The sequence below is a fragment of the Gallinula chloropus genome (genome assembly GCF_964237585.1).
Source record: "Gallinula chloropus genome assembly, chromosome: 4".
In the NCBI taxonomy this organism is placed as follows: Eukaryota; Metazoa; Chordata; class Aves; order Gruiformes; family Rallidae; genus Gallinula; species Gallinula chloropus.
The window spans coordinates 64,634,523-64,652,642 of record NC_140088.1 but is presented as its reverse complement, the minus strand read 5'-3'; the positions used below and the strand labels follow the sequence as shown (position 1 = coordinate 64,652,642).

General features: G+C 45.5%; 1 protein-coding gene across 1 annotated transcript; it reads left to right on the top strand.

Annotated features, from left to right (window-relative positions):
• Positions 1-3,635: 3,635 nt before the first annotated feature.
• PPEF2 (protein phosphatase with EF-hand domain 2) lies at positions 3,636-17,914 on the top strand (the record flags this gene model as incomplete). Its single annotated transcript, XM_084263599.1, is given in 17 exon segments — positions 3,636-3,696; positions 6,845-6,972; positions 7,381-7,438; positions 8,084-8,259; positions 9,216-9,330; positions 10,337-10,383; positions 10,809-10,976; positions 10,980-11,020; positions 11,022-11,094; positions 11,184-11,333; positions 11,988-12,323; positions 13,764-13,949; positions 14,620-14,762; positions 15,280-15,386; positions 16,387-16,550; positions 17,103-17,190; positions 17,731-17,914. Coding segments are annotated over 17 exon segments (2,220 nt in total). The 3' UTR covers positions 17,910-17,914.
• Positions 17,915-18,120: the final 206 nt, after the last annotated feature.

Here is an 18,120-nt window from a genome sequence, read left to right as displayed (position 1 = left end):
TTTAATGCCCTTCATGTGGTATTGTAAGGTTCAACGATCAGCAGCGTGTGTTTTAAGCATTGCAAAAATCAGTGCGTTATCCATTGGCTTGGGAGATGTGTGTGGAGTGTGGCTGTTACATGTTTCTCCTGCCTGTGGAATGTTAACTCAAGTGAGCAGGGAACGTGCATCTTGTCTACCTGCCCATGGCCATCTGTTAAGGCGCTGAACTGGATTGTTCTGTTAGTTGTCTGTCCACATGTGGCTCAAGGCCATGCTTATTTTGGTGGTTGTTTAGTTCTGCCCTGGTGTAAGTGCATACGGTGGGTTTTACCACCTTGTTTTACTTGGCATGCGTATTTGCTAGCAGCAGCAACATGGTGCATGCCAGGAGAAAGCCTCACAGGAATGTTCTGCAGCATCTCAGAAGGCTCAGGGAGAGCCTGCTTTAGAGGCTGCCTGGCTGCACCAGAGCAAATGTAAATGGCTCTGTAGGAAGTGAAATAACAGCCAAGAGCAAGATGAGAAAGGAGCAGTCTGTAGGAGCATCATTTTGTCTCACCTGGTTGTTTTATACAGCCTGTATTTGAGACGATGCTGTGGTTCATCAGGTCTTCTAGGCTGTGTCTTTATAAGCCATTGTTCCTCCTCTTTTTCTTGGATACAGGTTTTTAGGAAGGGGAGAAGTGTGTGTCATTGGTGGATGAGGAGGGAACAGAGGTGCAGAGCAGTTGGGCTGGCTCTATTTCTTCCTCACTCCTGCTCTTGAAACAGTTTTGATTCCATGGGAGTCTCTGGTTTACTGCTGTGTGCCCCTTTACTCAGGCTGCCCCTACCCCTCAGGCAAAATCTGAGGGTAACAAAGTGAACAAGTCTGCAGCTCCAGGAATTGCTTGGGAGAGAGCTGTTGGCAGGACTATTCATGATCAGACTAATAGGTAGGTGCTGTTGCCTGTGCTTGCTCTCTGCAGGTGCTCCTCAAGCACACTAGTACTAGACCATCCCTTGGTATGGATGGCCAAAATTCATGTCTTAAGTAGGGCTGTCCCAGTAACAAACATTTGTTTGTTTTGTGGGGAAGGAAGGTAATGAGGAAAAGTTTTAATCTTTGTCTCCACACGTGCTCTCAAATCCAAGGGCATGTTTTATCAAAAGAGATAAGCAGGCAGTACCCCTCAATGCATCCTAAGCAAGCAAAGTACACGACTCTGTACTTGTTTCAAATGTTTATTGTTTTAAAAAAGTGATCTGGAAGTGGTTTAGTTCCTGAAAAAGGAGTTTGAACGGACAAATTTTTTTCCTCATGTTTGCATCTTTAGCGGTATTTTGAAATGCACTCACCTCTTCCAAAGAGCTGAAGCACCCCCATCTTTCTTTGAAGCTGGTATTGTCAGGTTCATAAGCAGCACTGAAAATGCACATGTAGGCATGCAGGCTGTGTTTTCCTCCAGTGTGGAGGAGCAGTTGCCCACACTAACCCCGTTTCAGGGTTTTTTTTCTTGGGACTGGCTTGAATCCAGTCCTGTGGGCTGACCTCCCATTAGGAGCTGGAGTGTGTCCGCTGGTGTCATTTCACCTGAGAGGAACCTGGGTCGTGCTGTTTCCGAGTGCCCTGCCAGTTATACCAGAATGGAGCAAGTGGAGGTGCACGGGGATGACTTCCTAAAGCAAGTTCCTGATGCAGAGTGAATCATTCGTATCGTTGCTTCTCTGGATAGCTTAATGCTTGCTGAAATCTTCAGATATGTGTCTCTGAAGATAAGTTTTTGTTTGGATAACCAGGCAGGAGTTACTCTACACTGAGAAATTCTCACCTTGAAAGTTTGTTTTTCCTGTTCCAAATAAGAGCCTTGAATGCTGGGGATTCTGACTTTTGTGTGCAATTGTCCCTTTGAGGAGTTAATCTAGAAAGGTTGTCAGCACCTGCATTAGTTAAGCCCCAGACATAACCAGGCATAATTCAGCAGCGATTTCATGCCATTTTCGACACTGGTATGAAATAAAACTATAGTGATCCATTGCTATGTGTCCTCCCCATGCCATCACCTTATGATTGTGAAGAAGCCATTGTGCAAAGTGGCATCCTGGACAAGGTAGAGAAATTCAGCGTTTCATCTGCCTCAGAAACTTTCCATGCTGAAGTGTTGCTGACCATGGCTCACTTCCTGAGCAAACACTGCACACATGCACCTTACACAACAGCGGGCGTGTTCCTTCAATTAGCCTTGGTGCAGATCTGTGGCTATTTTGAGAGGAAAGACGTGGGTTAGGCGGAAAGAGATTGAAGGAGGCAAAAGGATTGCGGGAAGTGAGTGAAGGACGGCTTTTCCCTCTGATGGGGAGAAACGCCTCTGTAGTCACGCTGCCATGACCTTCAAAATCCTTTGGGCTGTGGTCTCCTGACAGCACCAGGCTTTTGTATTTGTACAGGTGTTTATTTCCTTTCCTCCCTTTCTCAGCTTTCTCTCCCTCCAGTTCTGGGTCAGAATAAAAATCTGTATAATTCTTGTGTGATAAAGCCTGGGACTGCTTTGGTGGTCCTGATGTTTTTGTTTTTTTCCCAGAGGAAACATGTCTTACTCTGAATGACATTCTGGTTGTTCTTAAAGTGAGAGGTTTCAGAATTTGGCCTAATCTTGAAATAGGACCTGTTTGTTTTGGCCAGAGCTTGCCGAGGCAGTGAGGTTATGAAAGTCTGGCTGTCCTGCCCTTCTGTGCTGGCTAGGATCTGAGCAATTGATGGTATAATATGCTGCCACACTCAAGCAGATCCACGAGGTGAAGGAAAGCAGTGTTTAACAAAGCTGATTATTTCTTATGATAGCCAATTGTTATTTCAGACTTATCTCCCCTCGAGCTGTGGTACTGCAAATAGATTTAAATACTGTCTGTGCGTTCATCCCTCATAATGAGAGTTATCCTTCACAGATGCCTATATGCTAAGTATTTGTGTATACTGACTGTTAATGAATCACCTTAATACATTATTGTTCTTGATCAGTATTTAAAAACTTTTTTTTTCCTGTACAGTGTGTGAGTGTCTCCCACGGGCAGTTGTGTGTCATATTTTAGCACCTTCAACCCGGTGCTTCAGCTGTGCACGTGGAAGTGGGGGCCAGGTGGCATGACGATTCGAAGATATAGTCTACTCTCAAAGCTCAATTGAGTATTTTATTGTAGCATCTGAAATGAAGGTTCAGGTCGAAGACTGCCTGACTCCACTCAGGAGCATAAAGTTAGGCATGAGAGGCATTGGGAGGGGACCTGAATGCCTGATTTATACATATACCATACAATTATGGTAAGATAGGCAATCTCTGCTGGTTTTATGCAATTAGGAAAGGTGCTGAAATGATTCCTGTTCATATCGCTGACTTGAAATTTGAAGGAGTGAGGCAGAAATCCTCATCTGAGATTGTCTAGAGGCCAACAAAGTGGCTGGAAAAACCTGGTACTGCAAGATGTACTTGGGCACAAGACTGGCCATCTGCTCATTGATCTTAATAAGTGTTAATATATTTAATTATAGATTCTCAGCACTGTGGGAAATGTTGCAACAGTTTTGATTCTGACGGAACGGTCATTCCTGCATCTCTTGTGTGGTTTTGGTGATACTGGGCCGGTCTGCAACGTTCTAGAGGTGCTGGCTGGAGAACATGGGATCTGGTAGCTCTGTAAATGCCAACTACAAGTACTCCCTGCAGAAGTCTGAAAATGGTGAGTGATTCTTTTAGAAGTAATCTTCTCCTGTCTGCTCCTGCATGTGCTATTGAGAGGGTGCCGTGGAAGTGTTTCATTTCTGAAATTCTGGGTTTTCTTGATAGTATCAAGTTGAGGCTACGTCTTTCAGTATCCTGTGAGAAGGAGTTTCAGCTGTCAGGCAAAAGACCAACAGGCTTGAGAAAAATAAATTTGCCTGCTAGAACTAACATAATCAGTTGCTGGCCAGTGAGGATGTGGTTATGTGCTGATGGTGAGCTAGATGGTATCGCCCTCCTGCTTCTGGTGGGCTCCATTTTTAAAGTCTTAGTGGTGCAGGACTCATGAAGCAGAACCATTAGCAAAGTCAGAACAATCTGGTTCTAAAGAAGATATGATGGTGTGGCTAAGAAAAGCAAAAAGTGTGCTTTTGTGTAATTACATCAGCTAAATGCTGATAATCTAGATTTGTTTATGGCTCTCAAAGCTGTAATGATTTATGAAACCCTCTGTATGATAGTATCCATTTTCTTGGATTGTGCTTAGGTCTGCACTGTTACAAAGGGAATTTATGAGTGAGACTTTACACATAAGGAAGTGGAAAAAAGTAAATAAATTACTTTGCTGTTAGAATCAATCAGTCATCAGCACTGGCAGAAAAGCAGTGTGGTATAAACTGCTTGTGAGTGCTCTGAAAAGAAAAATAGGATCACCTTTAGAAATCAAGAAAGTGGGATACCATGTGACTCAGTCTTTTCTGCCTGTAATTGTTCTTTGGTGATAAACTCCACCTTTTATTTAAGTAAGTTTGACTTGTCTGTTGCTTATAGCACCAGAGAACCATGGACTTTCCCAGCAAGTTCAGGGCTAATTTATGATTATGGCTTGTCTATAACAAACGCAGTGTAATGTAAAACTAGTTACTTGAAACCCTGCATTAGAGCTGATACCTCGCCAACAGTTTCCCATGGCAGAAAAACCTCTCTGAATTTCTTGCATCTGGTTCTCAAAATCTTTCAAATCTTTTTGATTGAGTGCTGGCCCTTTGGCAGGCTTTCAGTAGCTTATATGATGACATATGATTCAGTTTACTGTTTGGATCCTCATGAAAAGTCTTTCTCTTCCTTTTTATTATTATTTTCTAAACAAGTACAAACACTGACAGATGAAAATCACCCAGGTGGGCTAGTAAATTAGAATGCCCAGCTTTTTCAGTTGCAGTGTCAGTCTCTGTAAAAGTAGCTTTAAAAGCAGTGCCTTGTCCATCTGGAACTTAAAATTCTGTGGATGGTGGCTCACTGCATGCTTGATAATGAGTCTTTTATAGATTTGATTTTTAATGTTTCAAGGATCTAGTGTTCATTGGTATGTTTGGAGCCATAACTGTGAATTTCTGCTTGGGATTCAGTTGAAATACATCTGACTCTAACTGCAGTAATTGGATATTTATCCACTGTGGATAGGGGACCAGGAGAATGCAAGATATCTAGAAGTTGCTTGTTTTAGAGAGGGATTGAGACTGATTCTGGTTACATGCCAGCCAAATTACAAGAAGTAAGGCAGCTAGTGTTGAGTCTGTTACAGAGGAGGCTCTAGCATCAGGAGCACCAAACTGCAGGAAAAAATGTCAGCCTTTTTGTCTTTTCATAGCCTGGCAGATCCGTAATAATTTTCTCAACGTGATACAAGGCTCAGACAAAGAATGCAGAAGTTATTCTTGAACTAAAATTAGCCAAGTCTTACCTTCTTGCCCACAACTTTGCCATGACTCAGTTCCCCAGCTGCAGAACAGCAATAGCTCTTCCCTTTTTCTGCTCTGCCACTCCAAGTGCACACTTGGAGTAACATTAATCAGAAGGATTATTATTTTCAATACATAAACCAACAGTATATGTTATTGAGGTAAAGGTCAATGTTTCCTGCTGAAGTGCATGAAGGGTGTTTTATGTTATATAATTAATGCAAGCTAATTTAATTAATGTGATCTCTTTGGCTCTTGCCAACACTTGCCCTGCCTTTGGGGCAGGGGTGGGGAATTTCCTTCTTTTCATAAAGCTTTTCCATCCCACGCTCCCCATTGCTCAGGTGCAAACCACACACCAAGGGAATATGAGGTTCTGCAGCAGGGCTAGCAACAACTCTGTTGTCTCCATTTGATTTGGCCACCAGCCTGTAGATAGAGCAGTCATCCCTCCCTCCACTGAAGACGACAGAGAAGCATTATTAGAAATGTTTTAAACACAGGGCTCCAAAGATGAACAGGAAGGGACACAGAGCATAAACAAGAGAGATGAAGGAGCAGGGCTGCGCAGTGAAGGTGCTATAAAGTAAAGAGGCAGTCCAAATGGGGTCAAGACCAGCTAAAAAGGATGGAATTGTTTCTAAAGGTACATAAAGTTCTGTGGCAGAACTTGAAAAAGGAAATGGGAAACTGCACCAATGTACTTTTCTTTAAGTATGCACAAACACCATCTGAAATAAGACTGGTACTGGGTTCTGGCTATGGATGAACCAACGGTCAAGCATCTGTCAGTTCCTTCCATTTCACCTGAAAATTCCTGGCATTTCCTTCCTCCTGTGTCATTAAGTGGCCAAAGATCTGTCTCCTACTTTTCACTATGGATGTTAATTTTGTCTTTATTCCAATGTAATGGTATGTTAATGTTTCTGCTAGAATAGATCTCTGCTGAAGTGTGTCCAGAGCTGCAAAAACTGAGACATTTATTTGGCTTAAAGGAAGGTAGACAAACCCCGTATTTATAAGACTCTGGAAGAGTACAACTCCCTGTGTGTCCTTAGTCAAATCTCTGGTTTCCTAAAGCCCTGGTACCTAGACTGTAAGATGGACATGAAAACAATCAAGGCAGATAGGAGGAAATTGTCCTTTAATACTGAAGAACGTTATTTGGATCTTTAGGTCCTAGTAAGTTAACTCTGGTGCTGAGGAGCCAGCAGTGCCAGTTAGAATTGCTTCAGAGGTCTTTCGTCAGGCAGGGTCAGGTCAGCCTGTTGCAATATGGTGAAAAGAAGTTGGTGTTTTGTTAAACTTGCTCCTGAAAAAGAAAGGGGCCTCTTCAGTTTTCAGGGTGAGGAAAGGAGCGGTATTAGGGTACCTCAGCTGTGGCCACTGCAGCTCATGGGGTTGGTTCTCTTTTGGTCTGCTTAGCTTTCAAGGCAGCCGTCTTGATCCAGCGGTGGTATCGGCGCTATGTTGCTCGGCTGGAAATGCGCCGACGTTGCACCTGGCGAATCTTTCAATCCATTGAGTATGCCTGTGAGCAGGATCAGATCAAGGTAAGGTGCCTACTGCCTTCTTGCCCACTTAAGTCTACTGAAACTCTAAGTATTGAAAGCGAGCCATAAGAGCCATTTAACATTGTTTTCCCTGAGCCTGAACACAATAGGCAGGTCTCGCTGGTTTGTTTAACTTTGATTAATGTTCTTTTACATGGTTGTCGTGCAGTCAGGCAGGGAGAGGAAGGGCATATGGGTGTACTTCTGTCTGTGTGGCTGAAGGTAAAGCTACTTTTTTTGACTGCATCACAAGACACTAAAACTAAGATTGCAATAGTGTGATTTGTTGTACGTACTAGAGAACGCGAGAAGGGCACACGTATTTCCAGGAAGAAGATCATGTTAAGTTACCACTCTACTCAATTTCATTCCAGGGTGAATGATAATGGGCACTCTCTCTTTTTGCAGCTTCACAACTTCTTCAGTTATCTCATGGACCACTTCACTCCAAGCAGCAGTAAAGAGAGTAAGTTTCTATGTGCCATATGTAGCACCAGCAGCTCAGAAGTTGCACCCTGTGTTGATTTGTTGCCCAGTGCTGGTCCCTCAGGATGGCAAAGGGAGGCAAGAGAGTCTAATGAATGATGACACCAGGAATTCAGATAGGGAATGAATTGTCCAAAGACTGTCAGAGCTGTGCGAGGGATGTGGGGCAATTCCTGCTCCTTAGGAACTAAAAGGGGGAATAAAAGCTCAATATGTTTTCTAAAAGCAGTATTAAAACCAGCCTTTTTTTTTTCAGTGATCCCTGGTAACCAGGGCTTTGCAGAGTTCATTTCTGAAGCGAGAAAGTCCAAGATTTCAATTAGCCGTGGTAACCGATGTCCATCTGGCTCTACCAGAGTTTTGCAGGAACTCGCGCAGCTGCCAGCACTGCCTGACACATAGCACAAGGAAACTTGTCCCTGCAGCCTTTACCCCATGGCAAATTCTGTAGCAGTGTCAAACTAGGAGCTTGCCTCTGCCACTGCCAGTGCTCACGAGCTCTAGCCTAACCAAACAGCTTTTCTTTAGTGAATTACTAGAATGGTGTATTGAGCCAACTTAACTTTTTCTTGTCTCTTTCTCTTTAAAAACCCCCACACAACAATCAAACCGATCTGCCATCCAGGAGATTTTATCAGTCGCATGTTTGTGAGTGGGGAAAGCTTCAAAGAGGCAGAGCTGGAAAAATACTGTGACTATGAATCCATGGAGGTGCCAGACTCCTACACTGGACCCCATCTCTCTTTCCCACTCCTTCCTGACCATGCAACTGCCTTGCTGGAAGCTTTCAAACAGAAACAAGTAAGGATCCCAAAAGGACCCCCCCTTCCCCCCCTCTCTGTGCCAGTGTGTAGGGTAGATAATTTGGTTTTAGCTTTCTCAATAAGCTAAGCTGTTTGGAGTATAACAAGCTGGCAGGACGTTAAGCAAAGGGGGATGAAGATGATGTGGTATCTTTCCCTGTCATGGGAACTTTTTTCCTTTCTGAAAATGCAGTTCTGACAAAAGTAACAACTTTTCATAGCTGTGTGTCCATGTTAACCAGAATTTCATTTTAAAAGGGGAAAAAAACCCCTTGACAGTCTGTTAAAACATTCTGTCACTTTTTTTGGTTTGCTTATGCCATGCAACTTTGACTCTTATTTAAAATGTAAAATGTGACTTTTTTGAGAGGAAGTCTGGTACCAACACAGCAGCACTGACAAGTCCTTGTACAATTGCAGTGTTCTACTGCCATCCTTCAGTTAAAGCGCTGAACTGCAAAATAGACCAAAACCCCTTCAAGCAAACTACTTCTAAACCAAGGGCCTCTAGCATCTTGACCAATATTGCATGCCTACAGCCTGCCTTTGAGCAAACATAGTTCTGGGGATGTACGGCAGGTCACAGCCTGGTTTAGTGTAGAAAAGGCTAAGGAAAATCTAGAGGAGCGGCATCTTTTCTGTGATACTGGCCTGGAATTTCTGCTGCTGTAGGAGGTGGTGTTGCCTAGCAGATAGCGCCTGGGTGCTAGGGTTTTTGGGTTCTCTTGCCAGCCCTGCAAGTGCAGAGGCTGGGCTGCTTTGAGTGAGTTTCTTCCATCCTGCTGTTTGCCTCATCTTGTTTATAAGTCCGTAGGTCAGCACTGAGTGTTGCCCCAGTGAGTTCCTGCCATCCAGGCTACCATGGGGGGTCCATGGGGCCTTTGCAGACTATGCTGCATTGTGGCTCAGAGGTCACTGATTTCCTGCTTTAATCCCTTCGCTTTCTCCTAGTAGCAGCTCCATGCTCGCTATGTCTTAAACCTTCTACATGAGACCAGGAAGCACCTCAAACAGTTGCCAAACATCAGTCACGTCTCCACCTGCTATAGTGAGGAGGTCACCGTGATCGGTATGTCTGGAAGGGGAGGTGGTTTTTCTGTGTGTACTCTGCGTTTGGCTTCCATGAGAGCTTTTGGGATACGGCATGAGCGAAGCATGCCCCTAGATGGTAGCATTCAGCTTTGTATAGCACTGGAGCAGTGGTGCTGTCATGGTGATCATAAAAACGCAGGGAGAGGAGGAGGTATGAAAGGAAACGATAAGGGTACATTTGTCTAAGGGAAGATGGTGATAATGATGACCTGGGCCTCTTAAAGTTGTTATACATTATAGCAAAGACTTAAAGAAATTTTCAACTGCATTCACATTTCTCTCTGTTCTGTCACCCCAAACCTTCCTGGGGCCCAACCACAGAAACTGCACTCGGTCAAGGACTAGCTTCAAAACTCACTCATTTTCTGTCCTGTTCTGTGGCCTGGGATTATTTAAACAACAAAGTCCTGGAGCTGTTTTTTGCTGAGTGTTCATTATCAGCAGTGTACACATTCAAATCCAGAATACTAACACGTCTTTGTGTCTTACCAAGTAAATTTGAAAGAGACAAAGCTTTTCACCGTTATTTTTCTACTCTAAGACTGATGCTTAAACTATGAGATATTTCTGAAAGATCTGTACTTAGACTTTCACATGCAGTCAGCTTCTGGGAAACAAACCTTTCTCCAATGTCACGTCAAATGACAATTTAGTTTGATTATTATTTTGTATGTAAAACTTTCTCCCATGTAATGAAGAAAGTCACTTTCTTGTGCCACATAAGAGGTAAATGAACAAACCTTCTGATTCAGTGTCTTCAGAAGCCAGTGTGGTTTTTTTTGCTGTCCTTCTCAGACTTCAATTCAAGCTTTTCCTCCATGTCCTTTTCCTTCAGGTACATTGCCTCAGTGTGAGGAAGCTTGAACTTCCCAAAATATTTTAGTGGTCATTTATTTATAGAGATACTTCATAGGAAGTTATTTATTGGTGTCTTCTTAAGTTAAATGTAAACATACTGTGACTTGTCTTTTTGTGCTTGTTAGGAGACCTGCACGGCCAGCTGGATGACTTGTTCCTCATATTTTATAAGGTAAGCACCGTATTTGGAGAGGGAGACTGGCATGGTGTTGTGAGAGGTTTCTCATGGGTTGTGCTGAGACGTGTTTGCAAAACCGGGCCCTTCACATGCAATTCTCCAGGTCAATTTGATCGGTTTTAAATGGTTTTGTGAAGCAGCAGTTTATTCTCTTGCTGACTTTGAAATCTGATAGATGCATGTTTGGGAAGTGTCAGTGGATGTTTTTGTAAGTGCTGACACCAATGGCAACCCTTCCTGACTGCCAGCTTTCGCTTTTTGGTAAGTTTGCCACTGGAAACCTACAGGGTTAAGAGTCAGGATCTATTGTATCAGGTAACCTGGGACAGGAATGAGAGAATGTACAGCTGCAGGGGGATGTATATGTTGATGATGGAGAGGTCTCTCTTGTAACATTGGCCCATTCCTCACTTTTACAGAATGGCCTTCCTTCCCCTTCCAAGTCCTATGTGTTCAATGGGGACTTCGTGGACAGAGGCAAACAGTCCCTCGAGATCCTCATTGTCCTCTTTACCTTCCTCTTGATCTACCCAAAGGAGGTTCACCTCAACCGCGGGAACCATGAGGACCACATGGTCAACTTGCGGTAAGGGTTCTGTGCGGGGCTGATCACAATGTCGAGTGTTGCTGTGAAATCCCACTGAACTTCCTTTCTCCTGTTCCTTTAGCTACGGTTTTGCCAAGGAAGTTATGCAGAAATACAAGGTAGGCATGTGCTTGAGTATCCTTTACCACGAGACATGAACTGTGAAGGCCTGATGTTTGATCTTTTCCTTTCTGACCTGTCCTCCTAGGTGCATGGAAAAAAAATCTTGAAGATGATTCAGAACGTTTTCTGCTGGCTGCCCCTAGCCACCCTAATTGATCAGAAAGTCCTCATCATTCATGGGGGCATCTCTGACACCACTGACCTGGACATGCTCGAGAAAATTCAAAGGAACAAAGTAGGTTTTATTTCCTAGATATTACAAGATAACAGTGTCGCCAATTTGTGGTGAGCAGCTTATTTCTACATGTCAACTTGATCGTTAATGAGACAAATCTAAAGGGTGGTCTTCCTGGACACTGTGTTTAGTTGCAGGCTTGGAGTGGACCACTTTGGTTTAATAGTGTGTGTGCAGGGGGTGCTTCTGGAAGATGTAAGGATCATAGCCAGGGAAGTGGTGGGTGGTGGGATGGATAAATAGGCATGCTCGTGCCGACTGTAACAACATGGTAATGATGAGACATTTTCCCACAGTTACTTAGCCTGTTTCCCCCCTAGACTTCCAGAAGGGTTTTGGTAAGTCATTTAACTTGTCTCTGCCTCACTATCCATTTCCCTTCTCAAAATGCAATGACAAGCACTTGCACTAGTCAGTCAAGAAGAGAGAGCTTTATAGTCAGGATGGATGTGGGTCCCAGCTGTAAACCAAGAGTGGCACATCAGAGGGGGCAGCACTAGCAATCTCCCACAATTAATCAGTGTTTGATGACAGCAAAGGGGACTGATGCTCAGAGGTCTGGTCACTTGACGGTCTGCCAATGGATGATGTTAGAGCTGGAAATACAGGTTTTCAAGCGGTGTGACCATCTCTTTTCTCTCTTACCTCTTTCAGTTTATTTCTGTATTACGAGGAAAGAAAAGAAAGGAGTCAAATAGAAATGTGGAAATACAGGAAATAAATGGGGAGGGCAAAGTAGAGGCTGACCCAGCTGGCAACGAGGCAGCCCCCAGTTTATCTCTGCAGCCCCGGCCAGTCCCGGCTCCCAGCACGGCCAACAGGCTGGAGTTCTCCAGGTGGGTCCGGCAGACCGTGCAGGAGCAAATTGAGTGGTGTCGCCGGCTGGTGGACATCAGTGAGTCAGAGGAGGAGGAGCTCACCTATTCCAGTGTGGTCTCCTTGACAGATTTGGATGGGCCATGCTGGACTCGCCAGGAGGAGTGGAAGCAGGTGAGTAGTCTGTGGGGTCCTGAGCTCGCTGGGCTGTGTGTGCCCCTGCAGGTTTGTTCTTTGTTAAGAGGAATCTCAGTGCAAAATGTGTGGGGCAAAGCACAGAGCTCTCTGCAGAGGCTTTTGCTGCTTTGTATAGTGGAGTTAAGGAGCAATTCGGTGTCCAAGTGCCAAGAGGCAGGCAAATGGGCTTTGTGCTGTTTGGTGCCTATTGCTTCGTACCCCTAGACAGCCCGGCGTTGATCATTCAGTGTTAAGTGGTCAGGAAGGGCTGTACTTTGAGTACATGGTTTCTGCTGCTTGGGGATGTTTTGTTCGATACCAGTGCTACATCCAGCCGATCCTGTGGCATGGTTCCCTTGGAAATTAAAGAGCTGTGCACAAGACTCACACAGGCTGGTGCTAGCTGCTGTTCTGCTGGTGCCTTTCTTCTCTTTGTGCGAGTAAGCCTCTTCGCCAGGCTTTCAGCTTTCTATGCTAAAGGCTCTGTCCAGTGTTTGCCTCTGGCACGGCAATCATCTGGTGTTGTATAAATAAAACCGCTGTTTGGGCATAGAGTGGGGCAACAGGTTTTCTTCATTCACTGCAGGGGAGAGAAATAATAGGCAAGACTGATTGTAGAGGCCGGTGGTTATATCGCTTACTGTGTATGTGACATACCTGAAGTCAGCTCTGTAGGTAACAAATAAGAATGTCATTTGCTGATGAGTGAGTCTCTGTCTTGAGTACCAAGAGCAGACTGAAGTTATGGTTTTAGCTGGGTTTCAGTAAGAGTTGATTGTCAGTCAGAGCCTGGGAACTCGGTTTCCTGTTTTAGACCAGTCTGTCTGTAAACCCCATGTATATGCTCTGAAACCATCATCACTTCACGTTACAGCTGACATCCCGGCACTGCACACCTTATCAGCATAAAGCTATATATTGAGGTCAGGGTTAAAGAGATTAAACTTTAATCCGAACAGTGGTTACTGAGTCAGCACTTACTTAGATTTATGGAGGCTGTGGAATGTCCTGGCTAGACAGCAAAGGAGTTTAATACTAAGCCTGCTCATGGCCTCAGGATCTGCTGGGTGTTCTTGCCCCACGACCTATGTTTTGGGATGGAGGACAAGCAAAGCTCTTTGAAATCTTAGAGGCAGCAAAGGCAAACCCTGTATCAGACCTGATTTATAGACCCCCCTCTTTCCCCGGGCACTTTGGGGGTGCCCATAGCATAGCTCCAGGCCAACAGTATTGTCACCTCTGTGGTGGACCAGGTCTGTGACAGCCCTGTGGAGTGGTGTGGTGGTTCAGCTGGGATGCAGCTAACATCTCTGGTCCATGCACTGCGGTAATAGCAGCAGTCCTGGGAGGGATTGAGAGACAGCTGAACTTAGTAAACTTGGACAGGTGGTATCTGCTGAGTACACTTTATTCAGTGAACTTTTCCAATCCTTTCAGATACTAGATATTCTCTGGAGTGACCCCATGCCTCAGGAGGGCTGCAGAGTAAACACAGTGCGAGGTGGTGGCTGCTACTTTGGGCCTGATGTGACAGGGAAGATCCTTGAGAAGTATAACTTGCAGTTCCTCATCCGCTCCCATGAGTGCAAGCAAGAGGGCTACGAGTTCTGTCACAGCCGGAAGGTCTGTAAGGGGGATGGTGTGAAGGACACTTGGGCTTCCATCCTGCTAGGGTGGGATTTCTGTGGTGGCTTCTCTCAGCTCTCCATTTCTTTCCATGGGGCTTCGTCAAGTACCTAAAAAATCCTTGAACAGCTTTATTGGGAGATACCCAAGTGTGTCCCCAGCTGAGGCCATGGGTTAGACAGCCTGGAGCCACCTATTCTGTTGGGAGAATCTATTGTGCAGGCAAAGCACATCCTTGAGCACAGTAGCTGAGAAAAGGCCCAAACTCATGATGCCATAACCCCGCTTAATGCAGTTGTTTCTGAAGATGACATCCAAACAAGTGTTACTGCAGTGAAGCTTTGCTCTCAGAAGGTTCAGGGTCATTTCAGGGACTTCAGCAGGGGCACTCTGGCTCCACTCACCACTGTGGAGAGTGGAAATCTGTCAGGACAGTACAGTGAAATCACAGAAGCCCAGTGTGTGGCCAGGTCCGCATGAGACCAGCGCTGCCCTCGAGGAACTCACGCCAGCCCCTGCCTTGCTCTTCCTTTTCCACATAAGACATGTTGCTTTCAGTGTCTGTTGACTCCAGATGGGATTGGTTGTATTGTTTGCACTGATACACGTGTATACAGCAGAGGATGTATGTACTGTCTGTTAATGCCTCTCTTTTTTGGGGGTTTAGGTGCTGACCATATTTTCGGCCTCAAACTACTATGAGATTGGCAGCAACAGGGGAGCCTATGTGAAGCTGGGACCGGACCTTGTCCCCCATATTGTTCAGTACCAAGCGAACAAGACAGCCCACACTCTCACTATGACCCAAAGGCAAGGCTTTTCAGTCACTCCGTATTCACCTAGTCAAAATTCCAAAAGGAAAAACTCTGGGAGTTTGAGAAAGTGCAATTCCAGAGCTAAACTTCAAGAGCTTCATTTACTAAGTAATAGTGCTAGAGGAGGCTTCAAGCTTTGTGCAGAAATGACTGAGGGAAGCTCAAGGGTTGAGCAGGGAGCATTACAAGATCAGAAGGACGAGTACTGAAGGGGAGCTGATTTTCCAGCTTCTCTTTTCAATGTCAATTTTAAATTTTGGCCCTTGCTGAGGTTCCCTTCTGCTTTGTTGCTTCACTAATTGATGCAGGGATTTGTTGCATCAGCTGCAAGGAACTGCACTCCAGGTGTGCAGTACCTCATCATGAGCATTGCAATGCAGCTGTAGCTGTGCAGAGCAGTTGTGTGAGGGTCTGGGCAATCCATGGACTGGCCAGAGGACTGGGAAGGTGCAGCTTCTCTTGCACTTTGGGGCGAGTCCTTAATGTGCTTCTCTCTTTTCTGCATCCCCCAGAATCAGCAGAGTGGAGGAGTCAGCCTTTCGAGCCTTGCGGGAAAAGCTCTTTGCTCACACCTCAGCCCTCATCAGCGCCTTCAAGGCCTACGACAAGGACAATACAGGTAACTGAGCTGAGAGACACTCAGGATAATGCCTGGGTAGGGCAGAGTTGAAGCAGCTTGGTGTGTGGCTGGGCGGGAGACTTCTCACTCGGAGTTGTCACAGGGGAGGCTGCGTCACATCTTGCCAGAGAGTTGTTCTTTTTTGCTGTTATTCATTGTCCCTGTTGGGAGCCTGTTATGCCTCAGAGTGGCATTATAATGTGGGGGTGTCAGAGAAGCAAGAGGTGATTAGTCCCATTTAGGCTTGGTACTAGGAGAACCCTTTGGAGCAGGACTACTGGGGAAGCATTGGAAAACCACATCTATCATGTTACTTGGGAAGGGCTGGCTGGTCTCTAGAGCCCCTTCATCCCTGGAGACAAAAAATCACTGGGAAGAGGAAAGTGACAGATGCCTCTGTCAGAGCTTTAAGGAAGGAGCTGAGAGTTGGTAATACTCTGGCTGCCAAGAGTGCTCTGCTGGCGCAGGGACCAAGATGTGTTGTTGAGGTCTGTCCATTTGTGGGGCAGGGAAGAAAAGGGACGCAGCAGTTGGCAGAACTTGTTTCTTGCTTTCTTCTCTGGCAGCAAAATTGTTCACAAAAGTCCTGTTTAGCTGTTGGAACAGCTGCCAAACTAGGATGTTTTCCATGTTTCTGGGTCACTGGAGAAGTACATGTGCTGTCCTGGAGGCCATGACCTGCAGGGTGACCCCAGCCGTAGGCTACAAATGTATAATAAAATACCCAAAGTTCACGTCTTCCTGTTGTTCTGATGTTTGCAGCCCCATGGCTCTGTTTTCTTGCAATGACCCAAAGCTTGCTGAGGCTGGGGAGCAACAATGAGCCTGTGCAGCAGCCATGCAGGGTTTTTTCCCGTACCAAAATGCTCACGTGTGCTATGGAGAAATGACACTGTTGCTGTCAGCAGCATGGTAGACTGTGTACTGCTCCAAGCTTTTTACATTGCTCTCACATGCTGTTTGCTGCCCCTCTCTCAGAGACTCTCCCTTTTCCTTACAGGAAAGATCACGCTGAGCAACTGGGCGACAGCAGTGGAGTCAGTGCTGCACCTGGGATTGCCCTGGCGAATGTTGAGACCGCAGCTGGTGCGCAGCACGGCGGATGGCATGCTGGAGTACAAGTCCTGGCTCGATGACTTGGCTATGGAGCAGCGGAGTCAAGAGGTAAGGACTCACCCCCTGCCATCAACACATGATATAAAGCAACTCACAAGATCTCCAGCACCTGGAACCAAAGGAAAGGGCATGGTTCTGGTTCCTGTGTAATTCAAAATCACTCCCAAGTCAATGGAAAAGCTTGCATAAATTCAGGTGGTCCAGGGGCATTCAGTCCCTTGTAAAAATAGATGATGCACGTGTAGTCAAAACCTAGAGGTAGTTTTGGATGCAACTTTTAAGTAGAAAAACTATATTCCATTCTCTGATTCTCAGTTTCCTAATTACACCCAGCAAAGCCAATGCTGCAACGTTTAAAAAAAACATAGCCCAAGTCCCCATTGTCTCTGTTAGCCTGGAAAAGCTCTGCTTGGAAGCAACAGAGCAGAGGTGCACAGAGGGTCCAGTCATCACAGACCTGTTTGAAAAGTCACACCTGATGCAGAGAGCATTGCTGGGAAACTCTTGAGAGCAGAAAGCATTTTCATTTATTAGGGGAAGGTCTGCAGTAAGGCAAGCCTTCATGATGGGTAAAAGGAGTGTGACCATGTTGTTTTTCAGCACATCCAGTCCAGTTTGCTGGAAGTTATTTATCGAAACAGATCAAATTTGGAGACCATATTCAGGATCATAGACAGAGATCATTCAGGTAAGCAGATGCGCAGGGGGTGTCGGTCTCTGTGCTGTATTCCATTCTACTTCGCGGCTCCCTTCAAGACACATGGAGGCATTTTTATTTAATGGCTTAAATTTTGGATCTTTCTCCTCCCTCAGTTGGGGTTATTGCCTCCAGAGCTTCTGAAATGTCATTGCAAGTTTCTGCAAACATGGTATGTTTTGAAGGCCTGCGTGCAGAACAAAAATTGTGATGACAGCAATGACAGTAACACAGTGTATTCTAGATCTGGAGTGTTACCTGATTTCAAGGAGTCACCTCCACCAAATTACTATGTGACAGAGAAAATGCAAGTGTCTGCCGCCTTCTGTTCTCCCAAGTTGGAATGCCTCTCTTTACTGCTGGAAGCTGTATTTTAGCCAGTGTTACACACGCAAAATTCAGATTATTTTTTTCCTTCCTCTAGAACATGCTGGCAGCAGGGGTGGGATGAGAGATCAAACACGAGCAGGGTCTGTGACTGGCAGCAGTGCCCACGGTGACCTTGTATTATGGTGACTCTTTTCTCCACAGGCCTCATCTCATTTGAGGAATTCCACCAAACCTGGAAGCTGTTCAGCTCCCACATGAACATTGAGCTCACAGATGATGGGATCAATGACTTAGTTCGCAGCATTGATTTCAACAAGGATGGAAACATCGACTTCAATGAGTTCCTTGAAGCCTTCCGCCTCGTCAAACAGTCCCAGTAGCGAGAGCCTGGTGCGGGTTGCCACGTCCAATGCCTTGACTGTCTGTGAAGCCAGGGGGACTGGTTCCTACCGAACGGCAGAGCGTGCCTGCAGATGCACAGCAGGGAAAGGGAAGGCAGGTACCTGTAGCACTTACTGGATGAATAGAGCCACAGGCAACAGCTGTGGTCCCTTTGGAGAAGGTAACAAGTAAAATAGTTAAAGCTGCACT